This window comes from Saccopteryx leptura, chromosome 1 (assembly GCF_036850995.1).
Source record: "Saccopteryx leptura isolate mSacLep1 chromosome 1, mSacLep1_pri_phased_curated, whole genome shotgun sequence".
Classification (NCBI taxonomy): domain Eukaryota; kingdom Metazoa; phylum Chordata; class Mammalia; order Chiroptera; family Emballonuridae; genus Saccopteryx; species Saccopteryx leptura.
Window position 1 is genome coordinate 304,847,957 of NC_089503.1, and position 18,746 is coordinate 304,866,702.

General features: G+C 47.9%; 2 protein-coding genes and 1 non-coding gene across 4 annotated transcripts; 1 reads left to right on the plus strand and 2 right to left on the minus strand.

The window, feature by feature from the left end:
• Positions 1–530: 530 nt before the first annotated feature.
• Positions 531–6,722, minus strand: PHB2 (prohibitin 2). Its single transcript, XM_066358213.1, has 8 exons — positions 6,458–6,722; positions 6,210–6,294; positions 5,891–5,970; positions 3,202–3,386; positions 2,768–2,897; positions 2,563–2,666; positions 2,058–2,135; positions 531–1,681 (listed from the first exon to the last, which is right to left on the minus strand). Exons 1-8 carry the CDS (start codon positions 6,582–6,584, stop codon positions 1,601–1,603), a joined length of 870 nt encoding a protein of 289 aa, XP_066214310.1. The 5' UTR covers positions 6,585–6,722; the 3' UTR covers positions 531–1,600.
• Positions 2,224–2,488, minus strand: LOC136389986 (small nucleolar RNA U89). Its single transcript, XR_010748518.1, has one exon. It is a non-coding gene; the product is annotated as a small nucleolar RNA U89 (small nucleolar RNA).
• A 101-nt stretch (positions 6,723–6,823) lies between the features above and the next one.
• EMG1 (EMG1 N1-specific pseudouridine methyltransferase) lies at positions 6,824–18,613 on the plus strand. Of its 2 annotated transcripts, XM_066358214.1 has the most exons (6): positions 6,824–7,130; positions 16,671–16,772; positions 16,884–17,025; positions 17,339–17,397; positions 17,474–17,623; positions 18,339–18,613. In XM_066358214.1, exons 1-6 carry the CDS (start codon positions 6,963–6,965, stop codon positions 18,450–18,452), a joined length of 735 nt encoding a protein of 244 aa, XP_066214311.1. In that variant the 5' UTR covers positions 6,824–6,962; the 3' UTR covers positions 18,453–18,613. The 2 variants fall into 2 exon arrangements, with proteins under 2 accessions (XP_066214311.1, XP_066214312.1); XM_066358215.1 differs by lacking the exon at positions 17,474–17,623.
• Positions 18,614–18,746: the final 133 nt, after the last annotated feature.

Genomic DNA, 18,746 nt, shown 5'->3' on the forward strand with positions numbered 1-18,746 from the left:
ACAGGTTGAGCCGTTTCACAACAGCTCTTTACACCTGGTGATTGTGAAATCGTGTGTGGGGAGTTCACAGAAGGCGGCAGGACCTATGGGGCCTTTGAGCTCATAAGCCCCTCAACAGGCAGGAGTGGTCTCCTCACAGCTGCATGGGGCTCTGGTTCCAAGGAAGCAGCTTCTGTTGGGGTCATCAGATTTTTTGGTCTAGCTCAGCAAAGCCGCAGCTGCTCCAGCCTTAAAAAAGACGTTGAAAAAAAAAAGGATGTTGGTAAAAAGAAAACCGGGGCGATGTGGTAAAAATGGAGGGTCGGGTGGAAAGAGCAGCTGGACCTGCTATTTCCAGCTTAGGTCCTGTTTCCCGTTGACTCTGCTGGGTTTCCAGGGTGAGGGCAGCAGGACCCCAGGTCTGTTGTTCCAGGGTCCTGGCCAGAGGCTGCGCGCCCCCTGCTGGCGGAGTGGAAAATTCAGGCCCGTTAGGTGAACTTGCGCATGCGTACCCCTACCCCCACCACAGCTCAGACACGTGAAACCTTGACTTCAGCTTAAGTAATAAAAATTTATTGAGAATTCCTGGGATGGTAGTTATCGCCTCCCAACCTTGAGGGAGGAGCCAACACTATAGGAAATCACTGAGAAATCACACACTGTCCCAACAGCCCCGGCCAACACAGGGAGAAGGAAAGCCATTTTCTTGAAAATGGGTCAGTCTTCATTCATCTGAGGGCTGGGAGGACAGATGCAGAGGGGACCATCACATGATGTGGGGGCGGGGTGGGGGCGTGCTGGACCCAAAGCTGGCTCCTCAAATACCAGGGCAGGAACAGATCCACTTCTCTGGGGGCCGAGTTCTTGGTCATCAGGCTCATTTCTTAGCCTTGATGAGGCTGTCACTGGAAAGGAGCCAGATGGAAGACATTGTTAGGGAACACAGATATGAGAGAAGAGCAGCTTGGCCATTCCCTTCTCAACCACCCTCCTTCCTGATTCAATGTGTGTGAGGAGGTGAGAAAGGTTAGGTGGTGGGGAGAAGGCAGGTACTGGGAGCTGAGCTCCAAGACCCCATGGAAACAAGGAGGCTTCAGCAACTTACCTTCCCCTGTGGACACCAGGTCACCAGATGGACGGGAAACACATAAAAAGAAAAATGCAGAGGTGATTTATAGTTCAGGCCCCACCCATCTCTAAACCCTCCTTTGCTCCCAAGAGAAACGGATGAATGGGTTGGAAGCTGGGAATCTCAGGCTCTGGAAAGGGAGAGACTGGTTCCCTTGGCCACTGCCATTTCTCACTTCTCCTCCTTAGCGCCCTTCCATGCACCAGAGCAACAATCTTAGGGTTCTTGAGTAAGAATACTGAATACTGCCTTTCACTACTTTTCAGCGAGACAAAACATTCAAGTGCCTTTTTTTTTTTTTTTACATCAACAATACTATTCTCTTAAATTCAACCATGAGATTCAAGTCACCTACACTTTTCTATCTTTTGGTTCAGAGAAATGATGTCTTTCCGGATTTGCATGAGTAAACCAGTAACAGGCTCCAGAGCCCAAGTGACCAGACTCAGACCCCATGTTCTCTGTGACACCCCACTGTGTAAGTCACATCTCTCACCGGGTGAAACTTTCATCCTGTAGGTTCAGCACAAGGTTGTCAGCAGTGAGATAGATACGATTCTGTGACGTGGCTATCTACAGGGCAGGAAACAAGACAAATGTTTGTACTATGCAAAGACCTTGATTCCTATCCTTGCACTTAGCATCTACCAACAGAACACGTGTGGGTTAGGAACAGGGATCCAACAAGGGCAAGGACATGGTTTCTGTCCTTACATAAGGATCCAGAGCAGCAAGCAACTGTGGTTCTTAGTACCACACCATCATGAACTAAAGGTCAAGGGAACCCAGAGGAATCTCCCTTTGACGAAGGGAAGAATGTTGGAGAAGCCAGTCCGAGTAGCAACTTGAATGAGCACGATTCTAATTGCCACACTTCAGTGTGCTTTAACTGAAAACATTGTCACTCTCCAGGAAGTTCTTTTAACGGATACTGGGCTCTCACACTCACCGTCTTGGAGATGTTCTGGGCCGCCCGAATTTTTCGCAGCTTGATATAGCCAGGGTTCTTGCTCAATGCTTCTCCAAGGTGAGCAGGGTAGGGTTAAGGGTCCACACAAGGTCTCATTCTCTGGCCCCATCCTTACTACTCCCATTACTCCAGCCTTCCTCTGGGCTGTCAGATCTAAGGTTGCGCTCAGGTGGCCCATGCAGTCTGGCTTTGGTTCTCATTTGTGGGCCCCCCTGCAGGCAGCTGCCAGGAACTGGAGGCAGCAGCAGGAATAGAGGCAAGGCCAGCAGTGCTATTGATCTGCCTTACAGTGAGGAGCCAAGCTCAGGTACCCCACTAAGATTTCAGATCCCATTAGAAATGTCCCCCACCTCCCCGGAGCAAAGGATCAGAGAGCACGGAATCGCATTCGCCTTAGTCTCATCAGCCAGCCCAGGAGGGAGCACAGGGGAGAAGGGAAAGCAATGTGTCTCCAGGGTGCGCCGAGATCTCTCCAGCAGGATATCATCTTGGCGGCCTCGGCCTCACCCTCGGCCTGCACGATCTTCTGCCGCTGTTCCTGCTTTGCTTTTTCCACCAAGAACTGGGCCCGCTGGGCCTCCTGCTGTGCTGTGGTGGGAGAGTCAAGAGGTCACAGGTGTGAGGTGTCAGGAACGCCTCACCCCTCTTGCATCCTTAGAAACATTTGACTTACTCCTCTGGCCACTCACCCACTTGTTTGGCTTCTACAGCCGCTGTGTACTCTCGGCTAAAGCTTAGTTCAGTGATGGCTACGTCATCCAGGATGAGGCTGAAGTCCTTGGCCCTCTCTGTCAGCTCCCTTCGGATCAACAGGGACACCTGGGGTGCAGGGTGAGGAGGGGAAGGGAGAGGTGGTTCGAGGGGACTGGAGAACTGAAAGGAAGGTGTGTTGCTGTGACCATCTGAACACCAGATCTTCTGAAAAAGGCAGAACACTCAACCCTTTCTTGGTACCTAGTGAGTTCCAGTCTTGGCTCTCCTTATTTCCCAGTGGCCTGAGTGCAGCTTTTAGGGAGAAATGGAATTGAGGTCACAACCTTTCTCTAATAAACTGTCTTTCCTAATACTCAGTGCCCTGGGCCTAGGAGGAAAATGCAGATGGTGTTGGGAGCTGGAGTCCAACCTGGGCCCGCTGGGTGATCAGCTGTGAGGCGTTGAACTTGGCCACCACACTCTTGAGAACCTCGTTGACAATGGACGGCAACACTCTCTCCTCATAGTCTAGCCCTAGGCGCTGGTACATGCTGGGAAGCTCCAGGGCATTGGGTCGAGACAGCACTCGCAGGGAGATGTTCACCATCTGTAGGTCTAAGAAAGGGGTCAGCAGTGGCCTCTTAGTCAAGCACCCTTCCCCAAGCACTGCCTCTTCTGTGTAATGTTGTGCAGCCTGGAACTCCCCTGGAGGGAGGGTAATCAGACTGACAAAATGTGACTTGGCACAGGCCAAATGCATCCTTGTCCACTGTGATGTCTTCTCTACCTACAGTACTTCCACCAATAAAGCTAACTTCTCTTTTTGCCACTGTACTATGTGTAACCTCTACTGTAGCCCTAGGCTCTATCATAATCACCTGTCTTTTTTACTAAACTATAAGGACTTGAGGATGAGAACAGTGTTTTATGAACCCTTTATTCCCAGGGCCTTGGGTTTAAGTGAATGTTAAGTGCTCTGCACTAAAAATAGTACAGAAAAGCGTGACCACCTGACCAGGTAGTGGCGCAGTGGATAGAGCGTCGAATTGGGATGCAGAGGACCCAGATTCGAGACTCCGAAGTCGCCAGCTTAGGCGTGGGCTCATCTGGTTTGAGCAAAGCTCACCAGCTTGGACCCAAGGTCGCTGGCTCAAGCAAGGGGTTACTCGGTCTCCTGTAGCCCCACGGTCAAGGCACATATGAGAAAGCAATCAATGAACTAAGGTGTCGCAACGCGCAACGAAAAACTAATGATTCTGACCTGTGGTGGCGCAGTGGATAAAATGTCGACCTGGAAATGCTGAGGTCGCCGGTTCGAAACCCTGGGCTTGCCTGGTCAAGGCACATATGGGAGTTGATGCTTCCAGCTCCTCCCCCCTTCTCTCTCTCTCTGTCTCTCTCTCTCCCTCTCTCTGTCCTCTCTAAAAATGAATAAATAAATTAAAAAAAATTTAAAAAAAAAAAACAACAAAAAAAACTAATGATTGATGCTTCTCATCTCTCCGTTCCTGTCTGTCCCTGTCTATCCCTCTCTCTGACTGTCTCTGTTAAAAAAAAAGAAAAGTAACTGTCTTCTGTTAATGTGAATAATAATAAAAAAAAAAAGTGTGACCTTGTGGTGGTACAGTGGATAGAGCATCAACCTGGAATGCTGAGGTCGCTGGTTCAAGACTTCAAGACCTTGGGCTTGCCTGGTTGAGGCATATATGAGAAGCAACTGAGTTAATGCTTCCCACTCCTCCCCCTCATGCCTTTCTCTCTCTAAAATCAGTAAAATAAAATCTTTTTTCTTTTCTTTTTTTGGTTTTTAAAATTTTTTTTTTAATTCATTTTAGAAAGGAGAGAGAGAGGGGGGAGGAGCAGGAAGCATCAACTCCCATATGTGCCTTGACCAGGCAAGCCCAGGGTTTCGAACCGGCGACCTCAGCATTTCCAGGTCGACGCACCACAGGTCAGGCTCTTTACTTTTTTTTTTTTTTTGAGAGTTCCTCACAGGGAATCCCCTTTATGTCAATTTATTGAAATGTTTACATCAAAAACATGTTTTAAGATGTTCTTTTTGTTTTGTTTTTTTATTCATTTTAGAAAGGAGAGAGGAGAGAGAGAGAAGGGGGGAGGAGCAGGAAGCATCAACTCCCATATGTGCCTTGACCAGGCAAGCCCAGGGTTTCGAACCGGCGACCTCAGCATTTCCAGGTCAACACTTTATCCACTGCGCCACCACAGGTCAGGCCAAATCTTTTCTTTTTTAAAGTGTTTATTTTATTGGTTTTAGAGAAAGGAAGAAAAAGGGCAGGAAAGAGACAGGAACATCTGTTGCTGTATGTGCCCTGACTGGGGGTTGAAATGGCAACCTCTGTGCTTCAGGACGATGCTCAACCAACCAAACTCTGTCTAGGGCATAAAATCTTAAAATTAAAATAAAATAAAAATAGTACAAAAATATATTACAGGCAATCTACTTGCCCCAGTGTGTGTTCACGTGTACCCATGTGTGTGAAGAAGGGGTCTGGGGAATCTCAAAAGGCACAGCTTCTAGGTACAGTCTAGAAGGAACCAGGTGCACCAGTGAAGAGTGAGACCAACTTTTCCCAGAACAAGGCGTACTAATGGGTATCATTAAGTCAAGCACTTAAAAGGAAAGCTTTAAAACAAGGCTTTGCTCTAGGCAGTGAAGGCAAAGGACAAACAGTGCTCTCATTGAAGTTAGAGGGTATGAACAGTTAATAAAAAAGTGCAGCCTGGCTTGTGTGGTGCAGTGGACAGAGCGCTGACCTGGAAAGCTGGGGTCACCAGTTTGAAACCCTGGGCTTGCCAGGTCAGGGTACAGTATATATGACTAGCAAGGAACAACTAATGTGAAACAACTATGAGTTGATACTTCTTGTTCCTCCTCTCTGTAAAAATAAATAAATAAAATCTTAAAAACAAAGTGCAAACACAATGTGTCCAGAATGTACTGCTTTAATCCCTGAAGCAGGTGCTTTTAATCCACATGTGGAAACCAAAGCCTAAGAGCTCTGACACAATCATCTTCCCCTAGGCGCTCTTACCAGTCTTCATTATTGACTTTAGGTAGCCCATTTGCTGGTGGCTTCCAAGTGTCCAAACCTACCTACCTTTGGAGCCTGTGGGGGAGGAAATTTTTCGCGGTCTGGCCCGAATGTCATAGATGATGGGATACTGGAACCAGGGGATCCTGGAGGAGTGGGAACGGGATAGTTAACAGGAGGCTGCAGTTTCACTAGTTTTGCCCAGTTTTTCCCTCATGACGTGTTTCTTGGCCTGCACCTCCTCTTAATGGCCACGAAGTAGGAAAACTTATCTTCTTCCTCGGAGTGAGGAAGGGGAAGAGCTGTTTAAAATCCTACTACAGCTATCAGTGGGTTGGCGTTCAAGGGTGAAGGGTCAGGGTCAATCCACTCTGCCCGCCATTACCTGAAATGAAGGCCCTCGGCGAGAATGGTGTCCTGCTGCACGCCACCGATCCGATTAAAAAAGATGGCTCTGTGCCCGCCTTCCACTGTGGAGAGAGGGGTGGGGATCAGGATGAGGCTAGGTCACTGCTCAGAGTACGTGCTAGACCTTGGTGCGGCGCGGGGCTAGGTAAGCGCGGGAACCGGGCGGGAGAGGGCAGGGGTCTGGAGGGTCGGGAGGAGTCCGGTGAGCGGGCGGAGGTTGCTCACCAGTGAACACGGACTCGCGGACCCCGTAGGCCACGGCGCCGGCCCCCAGCAGCAGCTTCAACGCCGTGCCCATGCCCCGGGGCCCGGACGGCAGCCGTCCCGCCAAGTCCTTCAAGTTCTGGGCCATGTCCGATCCTGAGGCCGGGGGCACCAAAGGTCAGGAAGGGGTGCCGGCCCGCCTCCACCCCACTCCAGTTTAGAAACAGCACCCTTCACACGAGGGTCCGTAAGCCAGGTGCTCGCAGGAGAAAGGGCACAGGAAGTGTGCTCCCTTCTAAACCCTCCCTCCCGGCCGCGGAGGACCCGAACTTCGCGCACAGGAATTGCGCATTCGGAAGTCCCGCCTCTCTCTGAGACCCTGCCCTCCCAGAGAGGCTTTGGAAGTGTCTAACAGTAAGTCATAGCCTTTTCCTAGCGACCACTTAGCCGGAAGGAAGTTTGAGATTAGGAAGAGTTTGAGGTTCTAATGTAAGGATATTAGCACAGTTTCCGGGTCGGGTTCAAGATGGCTGCGCCCAGCGGAGGATTCCAACCTCGTGAGCGTCGCCGTGAGGACCAGGAACAGGACTGGGATGTTGTGGCGCCCAAGCAGCCCCGATTTGGGGCAGGAAGCAAGATGGGAGGCCGTAGGCTCATTGTGGTATTGGAAGGAGCCAGTCTGGAGACAGTCAAGGTAATGTGCGACAAGAAAGTGTAGATAGAGATAGAACAGGACCCTATAGGATGAGGGTAAAGGGCTCAAAGTGGATGGAGAAAGCAGAGAGAGGTGAAACATGCTTTTGTATGAAGAGTGGCCTATTTGATTATCTTTTGGTTTAACGTCCTGGGTTGGTAGTGGTCGTTTTCTTCTGCCCTTTTTTTTTTTTTTTTACAGAGACAGAGAGAGAGTCAGAGAGGATAGATAGGGACAGACAGACAGGAACGGAGAGAGATGAGAAGCATTAATCATCAGTTTTTTGTTGCGACACCTTAGTTGTTCATTGATTGCTTTCTCATATGTGCCTTGACTGAGGGCCTTCAGCAGACCGAGTAACCCCTTGCTCGAGCCATCGACCTTGGGTCCAAGCTGGTGAGCTTTGCTCAAACCAGATGAGCCCGCGCTCAAGCTGGTGACCTCAGGGTCTCGAACCTGGGTCCTCCGCATCTGAGCCCAACGCTCTATCCATTGCGCCACCGCCTGGTCAGGCGTGCCCTTCTTATTTTGCCAGGATTCTGTGGTATAAAGTCACCTAAAGCAGCGGTTCTCAACCTGTGTCGCGACCCACAGATTGAGAACCGCTGACCTAAAGGGAGGGGAAGTTCATCCACCGCAGTGTCCTACAGCATCTCAGGACAAATTACTGGGAAAGGAGAAAGGTGGTTACTGAAGCAGCAGCTTAGTGAGCCCATCCTTTTATTCATAGGGATTTTTTTTTTTGAAGGAGAGGAAGAGAGATGGATTTATTGTTCCACTTATTTATGCGTTCATTGGTTGATTATTGTACGTGCCCTGACCTGGGATCAATGTGCAACCTTGGCTTATCAGGACGCACCTCTAACCAACTGAGCTATCTGGCCAAGGTCAGGACTTAACGTTTTATAAAAGGTGTTTACTGTCAACCTCCTCTGTGTTACTATTCACTTTGAAACATTGGGTCAGATTATCGTTTAATACTTTACATTTTTTTTTTTTTTTTGTATTTTTCTGAAGCTGGAAACACGGGGATCCACCCGGCACGCCCACCAGGGGGCGACGCTCTGTTGCGACCAGAGCCACTCCAGCGCCTGGGGCAAAGGCCAAGGAGCCATCCCCAGCGCCCTGGCCATCTTTGCTCCAATGGAGCCTCGCTGCGGGAGGGGAAGAGAGAGACAGAGAGGGGGAGGGGTGGAGAAGCAGATGGGCGCCTCTCCTGTGTGCCCTGGCCGGGAATCGAACCCGGGACTTCTGCACGCCAGGCCGACACTCTACCACTGAGCCAACCGGCCAGGGCCAATACTTTACATCTTTATTTTTACGTATCATTAGGCTCTTTTCCCCAAATAAGCCAGCAGTTTCCTATCTTAAAAACTTGTGCCATGTTCTGATTCCCTCTTTCTTGTCTGTCTTAACTGTTCATAGCTAAATTTGTTCAATGAGTAGGCCCAGAAGAAATGGTGGCACTGGTTTAGAAGTCAGACCTGCATTATAATCTTTGTTCTTGTACTTGTTTTACTTATGTGATCTTGAGAAAAAATTGTCTTCAGTTTGTAAAGTGGAGGTTAATACTTTGCAGGTATAATGTAACGAAAGTGCTTTAAAACTAGTATATTTCCACTTGACCAGGCGGTGACGCAGTGGATAGAGCGTCGGACTGGGATGTAGAAGACCCAGGTTCAAGACCCTGAGGTCGTCAGCTTGAGCAAAAAAGCTCACCAGCTTGGACCCAAGGTCGCTGGCTTGAGCAAGGGGTTCCTCAGCCTGCTGAAGGCCTGCGGTCATGGCACATATGAGAAGGCAATCAATGAATAACTAAGGTGTCGCAAGGAAAAACTGATGATTGATGCTTCTCATCTCTCTCTCTGCGTTCCTGTCCCTATGTATCCCTCTCTCTGACTCTCTCTCTGTCCCTGTAAAAAAACAAACAAACTAGTACATTTCCATAGTAATCTACAGTGTGATTTTTTTTCATCTTTTCTTCTCAACCACTGATACTTTATTAAGCTTGCAGTTTAGATCCCCCCAACCTGTTTTTCATTATCTTCTGTAATTGGCTTCTAATTTATTTACAGGTTCCTATGTTCATCCTTCACTTAATTACCTCCTATCTTGCCAGCCTATTAATTCTGAATGTCACTTAACTACTCCATTTCTTCCTATGTTCCTTGGGGATGATAGTGTTACCTACCTTATTGGGTTTTTGGGAAGATTAAAGGAGTTAACATTTGCAAAGGATTTAGAATAATGTCTGTCACTTGGAATCAGATAGTATTGTTACTGATTGCATGTTACCTATTAAGTAGTTGAAAAGGTCATGGCCAAATTAAAATTCCTTGAACATATGCTGGTAGAATTTTAGCCAAGTTGTCATTAATGGTACTCCAAGGGTGACAAATCATAGTTGGTTGCAATCTTCTGTACTGTTATCTTGTGCCTTCCTTGTGTTGGTACCTCTTGCTTCTGCCAGCATCCTCTGGGCTTCTTCTCTCCATTTATTCCTTTTTTTTGTATTTTTCTGAAGTGAGAAGCGAGGAGCCAGAGAGTCACACTTCCGCATGCCTCTGACCTAGATCTATCCGGCCTGCCCACCAGGGGGCGATGCTCTGCCCCTCTGGGGCATTGCTCCATTGCAACCTGAGCCATTCTAGCGCCTGAGGTGGAGGCCATGGAGCCACCCTCAGTGCCCGGGCCAACTTTGCTCTAATGGAGCCTTGGCTACGGGAGGGGAAGAGAGAGATAGAGAGAAAGGAGAGGGGGAAGGGTAGAGAAGCAGGTGGGTGCTTCTCCTGTGTGCCCTGGCTGGGAATCGAACCTGGGACTTCCACATGCTGGGCCAACCAGCCTGGGCCTTAATAATTTTATTTATTGATTTTACAGAGGTGGGGGCAGGGAACATGAATAGTTGCTTCATTCTAGCTGTTCACTGGTTGCTCGTCATATGTGCGTTGACCAGGCAAGCCCAGGGTTCCGAACTGGTACCTCAGCATTCCAGGTCAATGCTTTATCCATTGCACCACTACAGGTCAGGTAGGTCCTCTTGTTATAGTCCTTTAATGAATTGCTACTTCCCCTTCATAATGCTTATCACAATTTGAGTTAAATATTCATGTGGTTGTTTACTATTTGTCTTTTCCATTAGAAGACTATGAGGGCAGGGAATAAGGTTTGTTTTTTTTTTTACAGAGACAGAGAGTCAGAGAGAGGGATAGACAGGAAGGGAGAGAGATGAGAAGCATCAATCATCAGTTTTTCGTTGCGACATCTGAGTTGTTCATTGATTTCTTTCTCATATGTGCCTTGACCATGGGCCTTCAGCAGACCGAGTAACCCCTTGCTCGAGCCAGCGACCTTGGGTCCAAGCTGGTGAGCTTTTGCTCAAACCAGAGGATCCTGCGCTCAGGCTAGTGACCTTGGGGTCTTGAACCTGGGTCCTCTGCATCCCAGTCCGACGCTCTATCCACTGCGCCACCACCCTGTCAGGCAGGAAATAAGGTTTTAAAATTTTTTATATCTAGGCCCTGGCCGGTTGGCTTAGTGGTGGAGTATCGGCCTGGCGTGCAGGAGTCCTGGGTTCGATTCCCGGCCAGGGCACACAGGAGAAGCGCCCACCTGCTTCTCCACCCCTCCCCCTCTCCTTCCTCTCTGTCTCTCTCTTCCCCTCCCACAGCCAAGGCTCCATTGGAGCAAAGTTGGCCTGGGCGCTGAGGATGGCTCTGTGGCCTCTGCCTCAGGCGCTAGAATGGCTCTGGTTGCAACAGAGCGATGCTCCGGATGGGCAGAGCATCGCCCCCTGGTGGGTGTGCCGGGTGGATCCCAGTCGGGCGCATGCGGGAGTCTGTCTGACTGCCTCCCGGTTTCCAGCTTCAGAAAAATACAAAAAGAAAAAAAAAAAAATTCTTATATCTCACTTGACCAGGTGGTGGCACAGTGAATAGTGCATTGGCTTGGGATGCTGAGGACCCAGGTTCCAAACTCCGAGGTTGTTTGCTTGAGCATGGGATCATCCAGCTTGACCATGAGGTCGCTAGCCTAAGTGTGGGATCATGGACATGACCCAGTGGTCACTGGCTTGAAGCCCAAGGTTGCTGGCTTGAGCAAGGGGTCACTGGCTTGGCTGGAGCCCTGCCTTAGTCAAGGCACATATGAGAAAGCAATCAATGAACAACTAAAGTTCCACAAGTACGAGTTGATGCTTCTCATCTCTCCCTTTTTTTTTTTTTTTTCTTCTTTTTGTATTTTTCTGAAGTTGGAAACGGGGAGGCAGTCAGACAGACTCCTGCATGCGCCCGACCGGGATCCACCCGGCACGCCCACCAGGGGGCGATGCTCTGCCCATCTGGGGCATTGCTCTGTTGCAACCAGAGCCATTCTAGCGCCTGAGGCGGAGGCCACGGAGCCATCCTCAGCGCCAGGGCCAACCCAACTTTGCTCCAATGGAGCCTTGGCTGCTGGAGGGGAAGAGACAGAGAGGAAGGAGAGGGGGAGGGGTGGAGAAGCAGATGGGTGCTTCTCCTGTGTGCCCTGGCCGGGAATCGAACCCGGGACTCCTGCACGCCAGGCTGATGCTCTACCACTGAGCCAACCAGCCAGGGCCTCTCTCCCTTCTTGTCTGTCCTTTTCTCTCAAAAAAAAAAAAAAAAATCTTATGTTTCCAATATCTATTATAGAAAGTGAATACATATGGTAGTCATTATGATTATTCTAGTTAGTGGTTTTTTTGGCTTAGCCACAACCCTCAATTAAAAATTACATTATTAACAGCCAATACCCACACTCAACTTTAGGAAACCAAAAGTTTCATAAACCTTCACTTACCATTACTATGTATATGAAGTAACAGTAATGAAGTGAATGAAGTACTGATGTTTTCTATTCTGTCTCATTAAAAACTCTAGTTATAACTTACTAATGGATTACAACTGGATTCTTTTCTTCGACAGGTTTTTTTCTATAACTGAGTGACCATGGTCTTAGTTTTTTTTTGGCCTTTGTGCTTTCTCTCTGCCAACTTTTTTTTTTTTTTTAACAGAGACAGAGAGTCAGAGAGAGGGATAGACAGGGACAGAGAGACAGGAACGGAGAAAGATGAGAAACATAAATCATCAGTTTTTCGCTGCGACACCTTAGTTGTTCATTGATTGCTTTCTCATATGTGCCTTGACCGTGAGTCTTCAGCAGACCGAGTAACCCCTTGCTTGAGCCAGCGACATTTGGTCCAAGCTGGTGAGCTTTGCTCAAACCAGATGAGCCCTCGCTCGAGCTGGCGACCTTGGGGTCTCGAACCTGGGTCCTCCACATCCCAGTCCAACGCTCTATCCACTGTGCCACTGCCTGGTCAGGCTCTGCCAACTTTTATTTATTTATTTATTTTTTAAAGTGGTGTCTTTTTTTTTTATTTTTTTTATTTTATTTATTCACTTTTAGAGAGGAGAGAGAGAGGGAGAGAGAGAGACAGAGAGGGAGAGAGAGAGGAGGGGGGAGGAGCTGGACGCATCAACTCCCATATGTGCCTTGACCAGGCAAGCCCAGGGTTTCGAACCGGCGACCTCAGCATTTCCAGGTCGACGCTTTATCCACTGCGCTACCACAGGTCAGGCCAACTTCTTCTTTTTTTTTTTTTTTAAAGAATACTTAATTTTTTTTTATTTTATTTTTTTTTAATAGAGACAGAGCGAGAGTCAGAGAGGGATAGATAGGGACAGACAGACAGGAACACAGAGAGATGAGAAGCATCAATTATCAGTTTTTTGTTGTGGCACTTTAGTTGTTCATTAATTGCTTTCTCATATGTGCCTTGAATGTGGGCTATAGCAGACTGAGTAACCCCTTGCTCAAACCAGCGACCTTGGGTCCAAGCTGGTGAGCTTTGCTCAAACTAGATGAGCCTGCACTCAAGCTGGTGACCTCCGGGTCTTGAACCTGGGTCCTCCGCATCCCAGTTTGACGCTCTATCCACTGTGCCACCGCCTGGTCAGGCTCTGCCAACTTTTTGATACTTTTTAGAGTCCACATGCCTCTTCCTCCATTTTTTGGAGTTGCATATAATTTTTTTTTAATTTATTGATTGATTTTAGAGAGAAAAGAAGAAATATAGAGAGAAAGCATTAGTTTGTTGTTTCAGTTAGTTGTGCCTTCATTGGTTGCTTCCCGTCTGTGCCCTGACAGAGGATTGAATCTGCAACCTTTACATTTCTGGATGATGCTCTAACCCAGTGGTAGTCAACCTAGTCCCTACCGCCCACTAGTGAGCGTTTCAGCTTTCATAGTGGGTGGTAGCGGAGCAACCAAAGTATAAATAAAAAGATAGATTTAACTACAGTAATTTGTTTTATAAAGATTTATTCTGCCAAACAGCGAAAATCCGATATAAAGTACTTGGTAAGTAATTATTATTATATGCTGTAACTTGCTGTAACTCTGCTTTATAAACTTTATAAAGTAAAGTTACTTCCCTACTGTAACTCTGCTTTATAAACTTTATAAAGTAAAGTTACTTCCCTACTGTAACTCTGCTTTATAAACTTTATAAAGTAAAGTTACTTCCCTACTTTATAAATCACCATTACTGTGGAACCGGTGGGCAGTTAGAAAATTTTACTAGTAACAGAGATACAAAAGCGGCGGTAGGTATAAAAAGGTTGACTACCCCTGGTCTAACCAAGTGAGCTAACCAGTCAGGACTTGGAGTTGCATATCTTAAGATGATGTCAGTCTGACCAGGCAGTGGCACAGTGGATAGAGGAGCATTGGCTTGGGATGCTGAGGACCAGATTTGAAACCCCGAGGTTGCCGGCTTGAGCTCAGGCTTATCTGGTTTGAGCGCAAGCTCACCAGCTTGCGCCCAAGGTTGCTGGCTTGAGCATGGGATCATAGACATGACCCATGGTCGCTGGCTCGGCTGGAGCCCCACCCCCCTAATCTAGGCACATATGAGAAGGTGATCAATGAACAACTAAGGTGCCACAAGTATGAGTTGATGCTTCTCATCTCTCTTCCTGTTTGTCTCTTTTGCTTAACAATGTCAGACATACAAATGTTCTATTGATACAAGGCCCTGGCTGGCTGGCTCAGTGGTAGAGCGTCGACCACGTGTGTGGGCGTGTGGAAGTCCTAAGTATGATTCCCGGCCAGGGCACACAGGAGAAGCACCCATGTGCTTCTCCACCCTTTCCCTTCTCCTTCCTCTCTATCTCTCTCTTCCCCTCCTGCAGCCAAGGCTCCATTGGAGCAAAGTTGGCCCGGCTGCTGAGGATGGCTCCATGGCCTCTGCCTCAGGTGCTAGAATGGCACTGGTTGCAACGGAGCAACACCCCCTGGTGGGCTTGCTGGGTGGATCTTGGTTGGGTGCATGCGGGAGTCTATCTTTGCCTCTTTTTTTCTCACTTCAGAAAAATTAAAAAAAAAAAAAAGCACCTGACCAGATGGTGGCACAGTGGATAGAGTGTCGGACTGGGATGCAGAGGACCCAGGTTCAAGACCCAGAGGTTGCCAGCTTGAGCGCGGGCTCATCTGGTTTGAGCAAAAGCCCACCGGCTTGAACCCAAGGTTGCTGGCTCCAGCAAGGGGCTACTCGGTCTGTTGAAGGCCCGCGGTCAAGGCACATATGAGAAAGCAATCAATGAACAACTAAGGTGTTGCAATGCGCAATGAAAAACTAATGATTGATGCTTCTCATCTCTCTCCATTCCTTTCTGTCTGTCCCTGTCTATCCCTCTCTCTGACTCACTGTCTCTGTAAAAAAAAAAAAAAAAAAAAAAAAGCTCTGTTAATACATAAAAACTTAGTCTTTCAAAACTTATATTTGTATTTAATGGTATGGTTTTACACTTTGTACTATCTTAATGCTCCTTAGGTCTCCAAATTGCAATGTACAGTTTCTTTTTTTAAAAAAATTGATTTTTGCCTGACCAGGCGGTGGCGCAGTGGATAGAGCATCGGACTGAGATGCGGAGGACCCAGGTTCGAGACCCCGAGGTTCCTAGCTTGAGTGCGGGCTCATCTGGTTTGAGCAAAAGCTCACCAGCTTTGACCCAAGGTCGCTGGCTTGAGCAAGGTGTTAGCCCCATGGTCAAGGCACATATGAGAAAGCAATCAATGAACAACTAAGGTGTCACAACGAAAAACTGATGATTGATCCTTCTCATCTCTCTCCGTTCCTGTCTGTCTGTCCCTATCTATCCCTCTCTCTGACTCTCTCTCTGTTAAAAAAAAAAAATTTCGAGAGTGGAGAGAGAAAGGGGCAGGGAGGAGTGGGAAGCATCAATTAGTAGTTTCCTCTTGTATGTGCCATGACCAGGCAAGCCCGGGGTTTTGAACTGGCAACCTCAGCATTCCAGGTCAATGCTTTATCCACTGTGCCACTACAGGTCAGGCCTACAGTGGTTTCTTTTAGCTGCTATAGATAGATCCAGACATCTTTAGAATCAGAATTCTACATGGTATATTTACCAGTATACACAGAGTTGCCAGGATAGTATTCCTCATTCTCATGCCCATTATACCAGAGTGATTTCTGACTGTGCTGGATACTTGAGCATTCTGCAGTTTCTTTTTTTTTTTTAGAGACAGAGAGAGTCAGAGAGGATAGATAGGGACAGACAGATAGGAAGGGAGAGAGATGAGAAGCATCAATTATTAGTTTTTCGTTGCAACACCTTAGTTGTTCATTGATTGCTTCCTCATATGTGCCTTGACAGTGGGGCTACAGCAGACTGAGTAACCCCTTGCTCGAGCCAGTGACCTTGGGTCCAAGCTGCTGGGCTTTTGCTCAAACCCGATGAGCCCGCGCTCAGGTTGGCGACCTCAGGGTCTCGAACCTGGGTCCTCTGTGTCCCAGTCCGACGCTCTATTTATTGTGCCACTGCCTGGTCAGGCGAGCATTCTGCAGTTTCATATGTAATCATTGTCCTTCAATGTTTCAGCTCCCACTTTTTCAGCATAATTTTTCCCCCCACATTTTTGTGTTTTTGTCATTCCATCTATACCTTTGCTCACATATCTTAAAACTAGGAACAACCCCTTGTATTTGTTTTACTTCTGACAGAAGTATTCCTTGAGTAAACTACCTACTGCATTTTCACACTTCTCATTCAGATTTGCAGCTCTCATTTAGTGCGTGTTTGTTACAAGCAAATGCAGGGTAATGGTCATGTACATTTTGCCCAGTACATCATGGTGTTCCTGTGATAAGCATTCAGCCTTGCTCATTAACGTTAGTCCACTTCTGGCTTTGCTTAATAGCCACTGATCTTAAAATTAAATCCAGTTTAAATCATATGAAATTACAGGTTGTGCTTTCTTCCCTTTTCTGATGGGGGAGTGGGGGAAGGGAGAGGAGGGTAGATGTGGGCACATAGTGAACCCCTGACGGGCTTGCTGGGCCCTACCTCCGTAACTTCTGTTTCAAGAAATCTAGAGTGAACCTGAGAATTTGACTAACAAGTTTCCAGATGCTGGTTTGGGGCCACACTTTGAGAACCACTGGGCTAGGTAAAAGGCAGCTTATGTTATTTTCTTGTCATGTTTCCTCTTCTTCAGGCAGGGAAGACATACGAGTTACTAAACTGTGACAAGCACAAGTCTATGTTGTTGAAGAATGGACGGGACCCTGGGGAAGTGAGACCAGACATAGCTCACCAGGTAACTCCAGGGACAGAGCTCAAATCCCCTTGAGCCCTTATATGGAAGGCAAAGTAGCTGCATGCTACTTCTTGTCAGTCTTAACTGTGCCCTGATATCTGACTCCCCCAGAGTTTACTGATGCTGATGGACAGCCCCCTGAACCGAGCTGGCTTGCTGCAGGTTTATATCCATACACAGAAGAATGTGCTGATTGAAGTGAACCCCCAGACTCGAATTCCCAGAACCTTTGACCGCTTTTGTGGCCTCATGGGTAAGATCTTTAAGAGTGAAGAAGGGAGGAAGAGGGAATGATTGATCCCAGAACAAGGACTCTTCATTACTTTCCACGTGTATGGGTAAAGTCTGCATGGGTTCCTGGCAGAGTAAAATAGAGAGAGAGAGCAAACCATCAGTATACCACTAGTCTTGTGCTTGATGACTGCTTGGTCATAACGTTTTCGGAGTACAGTGGAGTCAGACAGGACATGTGGAACCCCCCCTTACCCATGAGTGTTTCTGATTAGATTACTGGGCAGAAATGCAGTCTCCACCTAGCTCTGAACTTTTTTTTTTTTTTTGCCTAGTTCAGCTTTTACACAAACTCAGTGTTCGAGCAGCTGATGGCCCCCAGAAACTCTTGAAGGTGAGGTATTGACGCCTCTTGGTTGGAGGTGGGGTTCTGAGAACTTCTCTGGGCTCAGTTTTCTCTTTTACTTTAGGTAATTAAGAACCCGGTGTCAGATCACTTCCCAGTTGGGTGTATGAAAGTTGGCACTTCCTTTTCCATCCCAGTTGTCAGTGACGTGCGAGAGCTGGTGCCCAGCAGCGATCCTATTGTTTTTGTGGTGGGGGCCTTTGCCCATGGCAAGGTAAGGTCTGGGCTCAACTCATATTTTTCATAGAGCTGAAGCTTAGTACAGAATTCTGGGAGTAGTTAGCATTTGATGATCTTTGTCCTCCGTTGGGAAAGAGGGTAGGGACAAAGCTGGAAGACAAGTGGGTTCCCTGACCCACCCCGGGATGCATCCTTTGAGGACTGCTGGCATATTTGTAATAGTCAAAGCTAGGGCCTTTTTATCCTTTGTACAAATTTGATATAAATAGTGCTGTGAAAGACGAGATCAGTCCAATTTTCCTACCCTAAAGAAGGACCAAGGAGCCCTGGCCGGTTGGCTCAGCGGTAGAGTGTCGGCCTAGCGTGCAGAGGACCCGGGTTCGATTCCCAGCCAGGGCACACAGGAGAAACGCCCATTTGCTTCTTCACCCCTCCGCCGCGCTTTCCTCTCTGTCTCTCTCTTTCCCTCCCGCAGCCAAGGCTCCATTAGAGCAAAGATGGCCTGGGCGCTGGGGATGGCTCTGTGGCCTCTGCCTCAGGCGCTAGAGTGGCTCTGGTCGCAACATGGCAACACCCAGGATGGGCAGAGCGTCGCCCCTGGTGGGCGTGCTGGGTGGATCCCAGTCGGGCGCATGTGGGAGTCTGACTGTCTCTCCCTGTTTCCAGCTTCAGAAAAAAGAAAAAAAAAAAGAAGGACCAAATCTGTTACAGAATTATCAAGTTGACTGATAGAACTGTTCTTTTCTCAGGTCAGTGTGGACTATACAGAGAAGATGGTGTCCATCAGCAACTACCCCCTTTCTGCTGCCCTCACCTGTGCAAAACTTACCACGGCCTTTGAAGAAGTGTGGAGGGTCATCTAACAGTGGGGCTTTGTTCTGAAACTGAGACTGTTGACCTTGCATTTCTCGACTCTCAACTCACTGTTGGAAGATGACCTTCCTGCACCAAGACTGTGGGGTTAGTGGAAGTCGAGGCTGTATATTTGCTATTTGTTTATCTTATAAACACTGTTCTTGCAAAATTGGTTGTTCTCTGGGGATTACTAAACTGAGTATCTAATGGTGAAAACTCTTCGTCCTCTTAAAGGTGTGAGGTTACTGTATTTGCAGTTTTGTTCCAGGCTTTCCTGGTGGGCTCTAGCCCACACTTCTGGG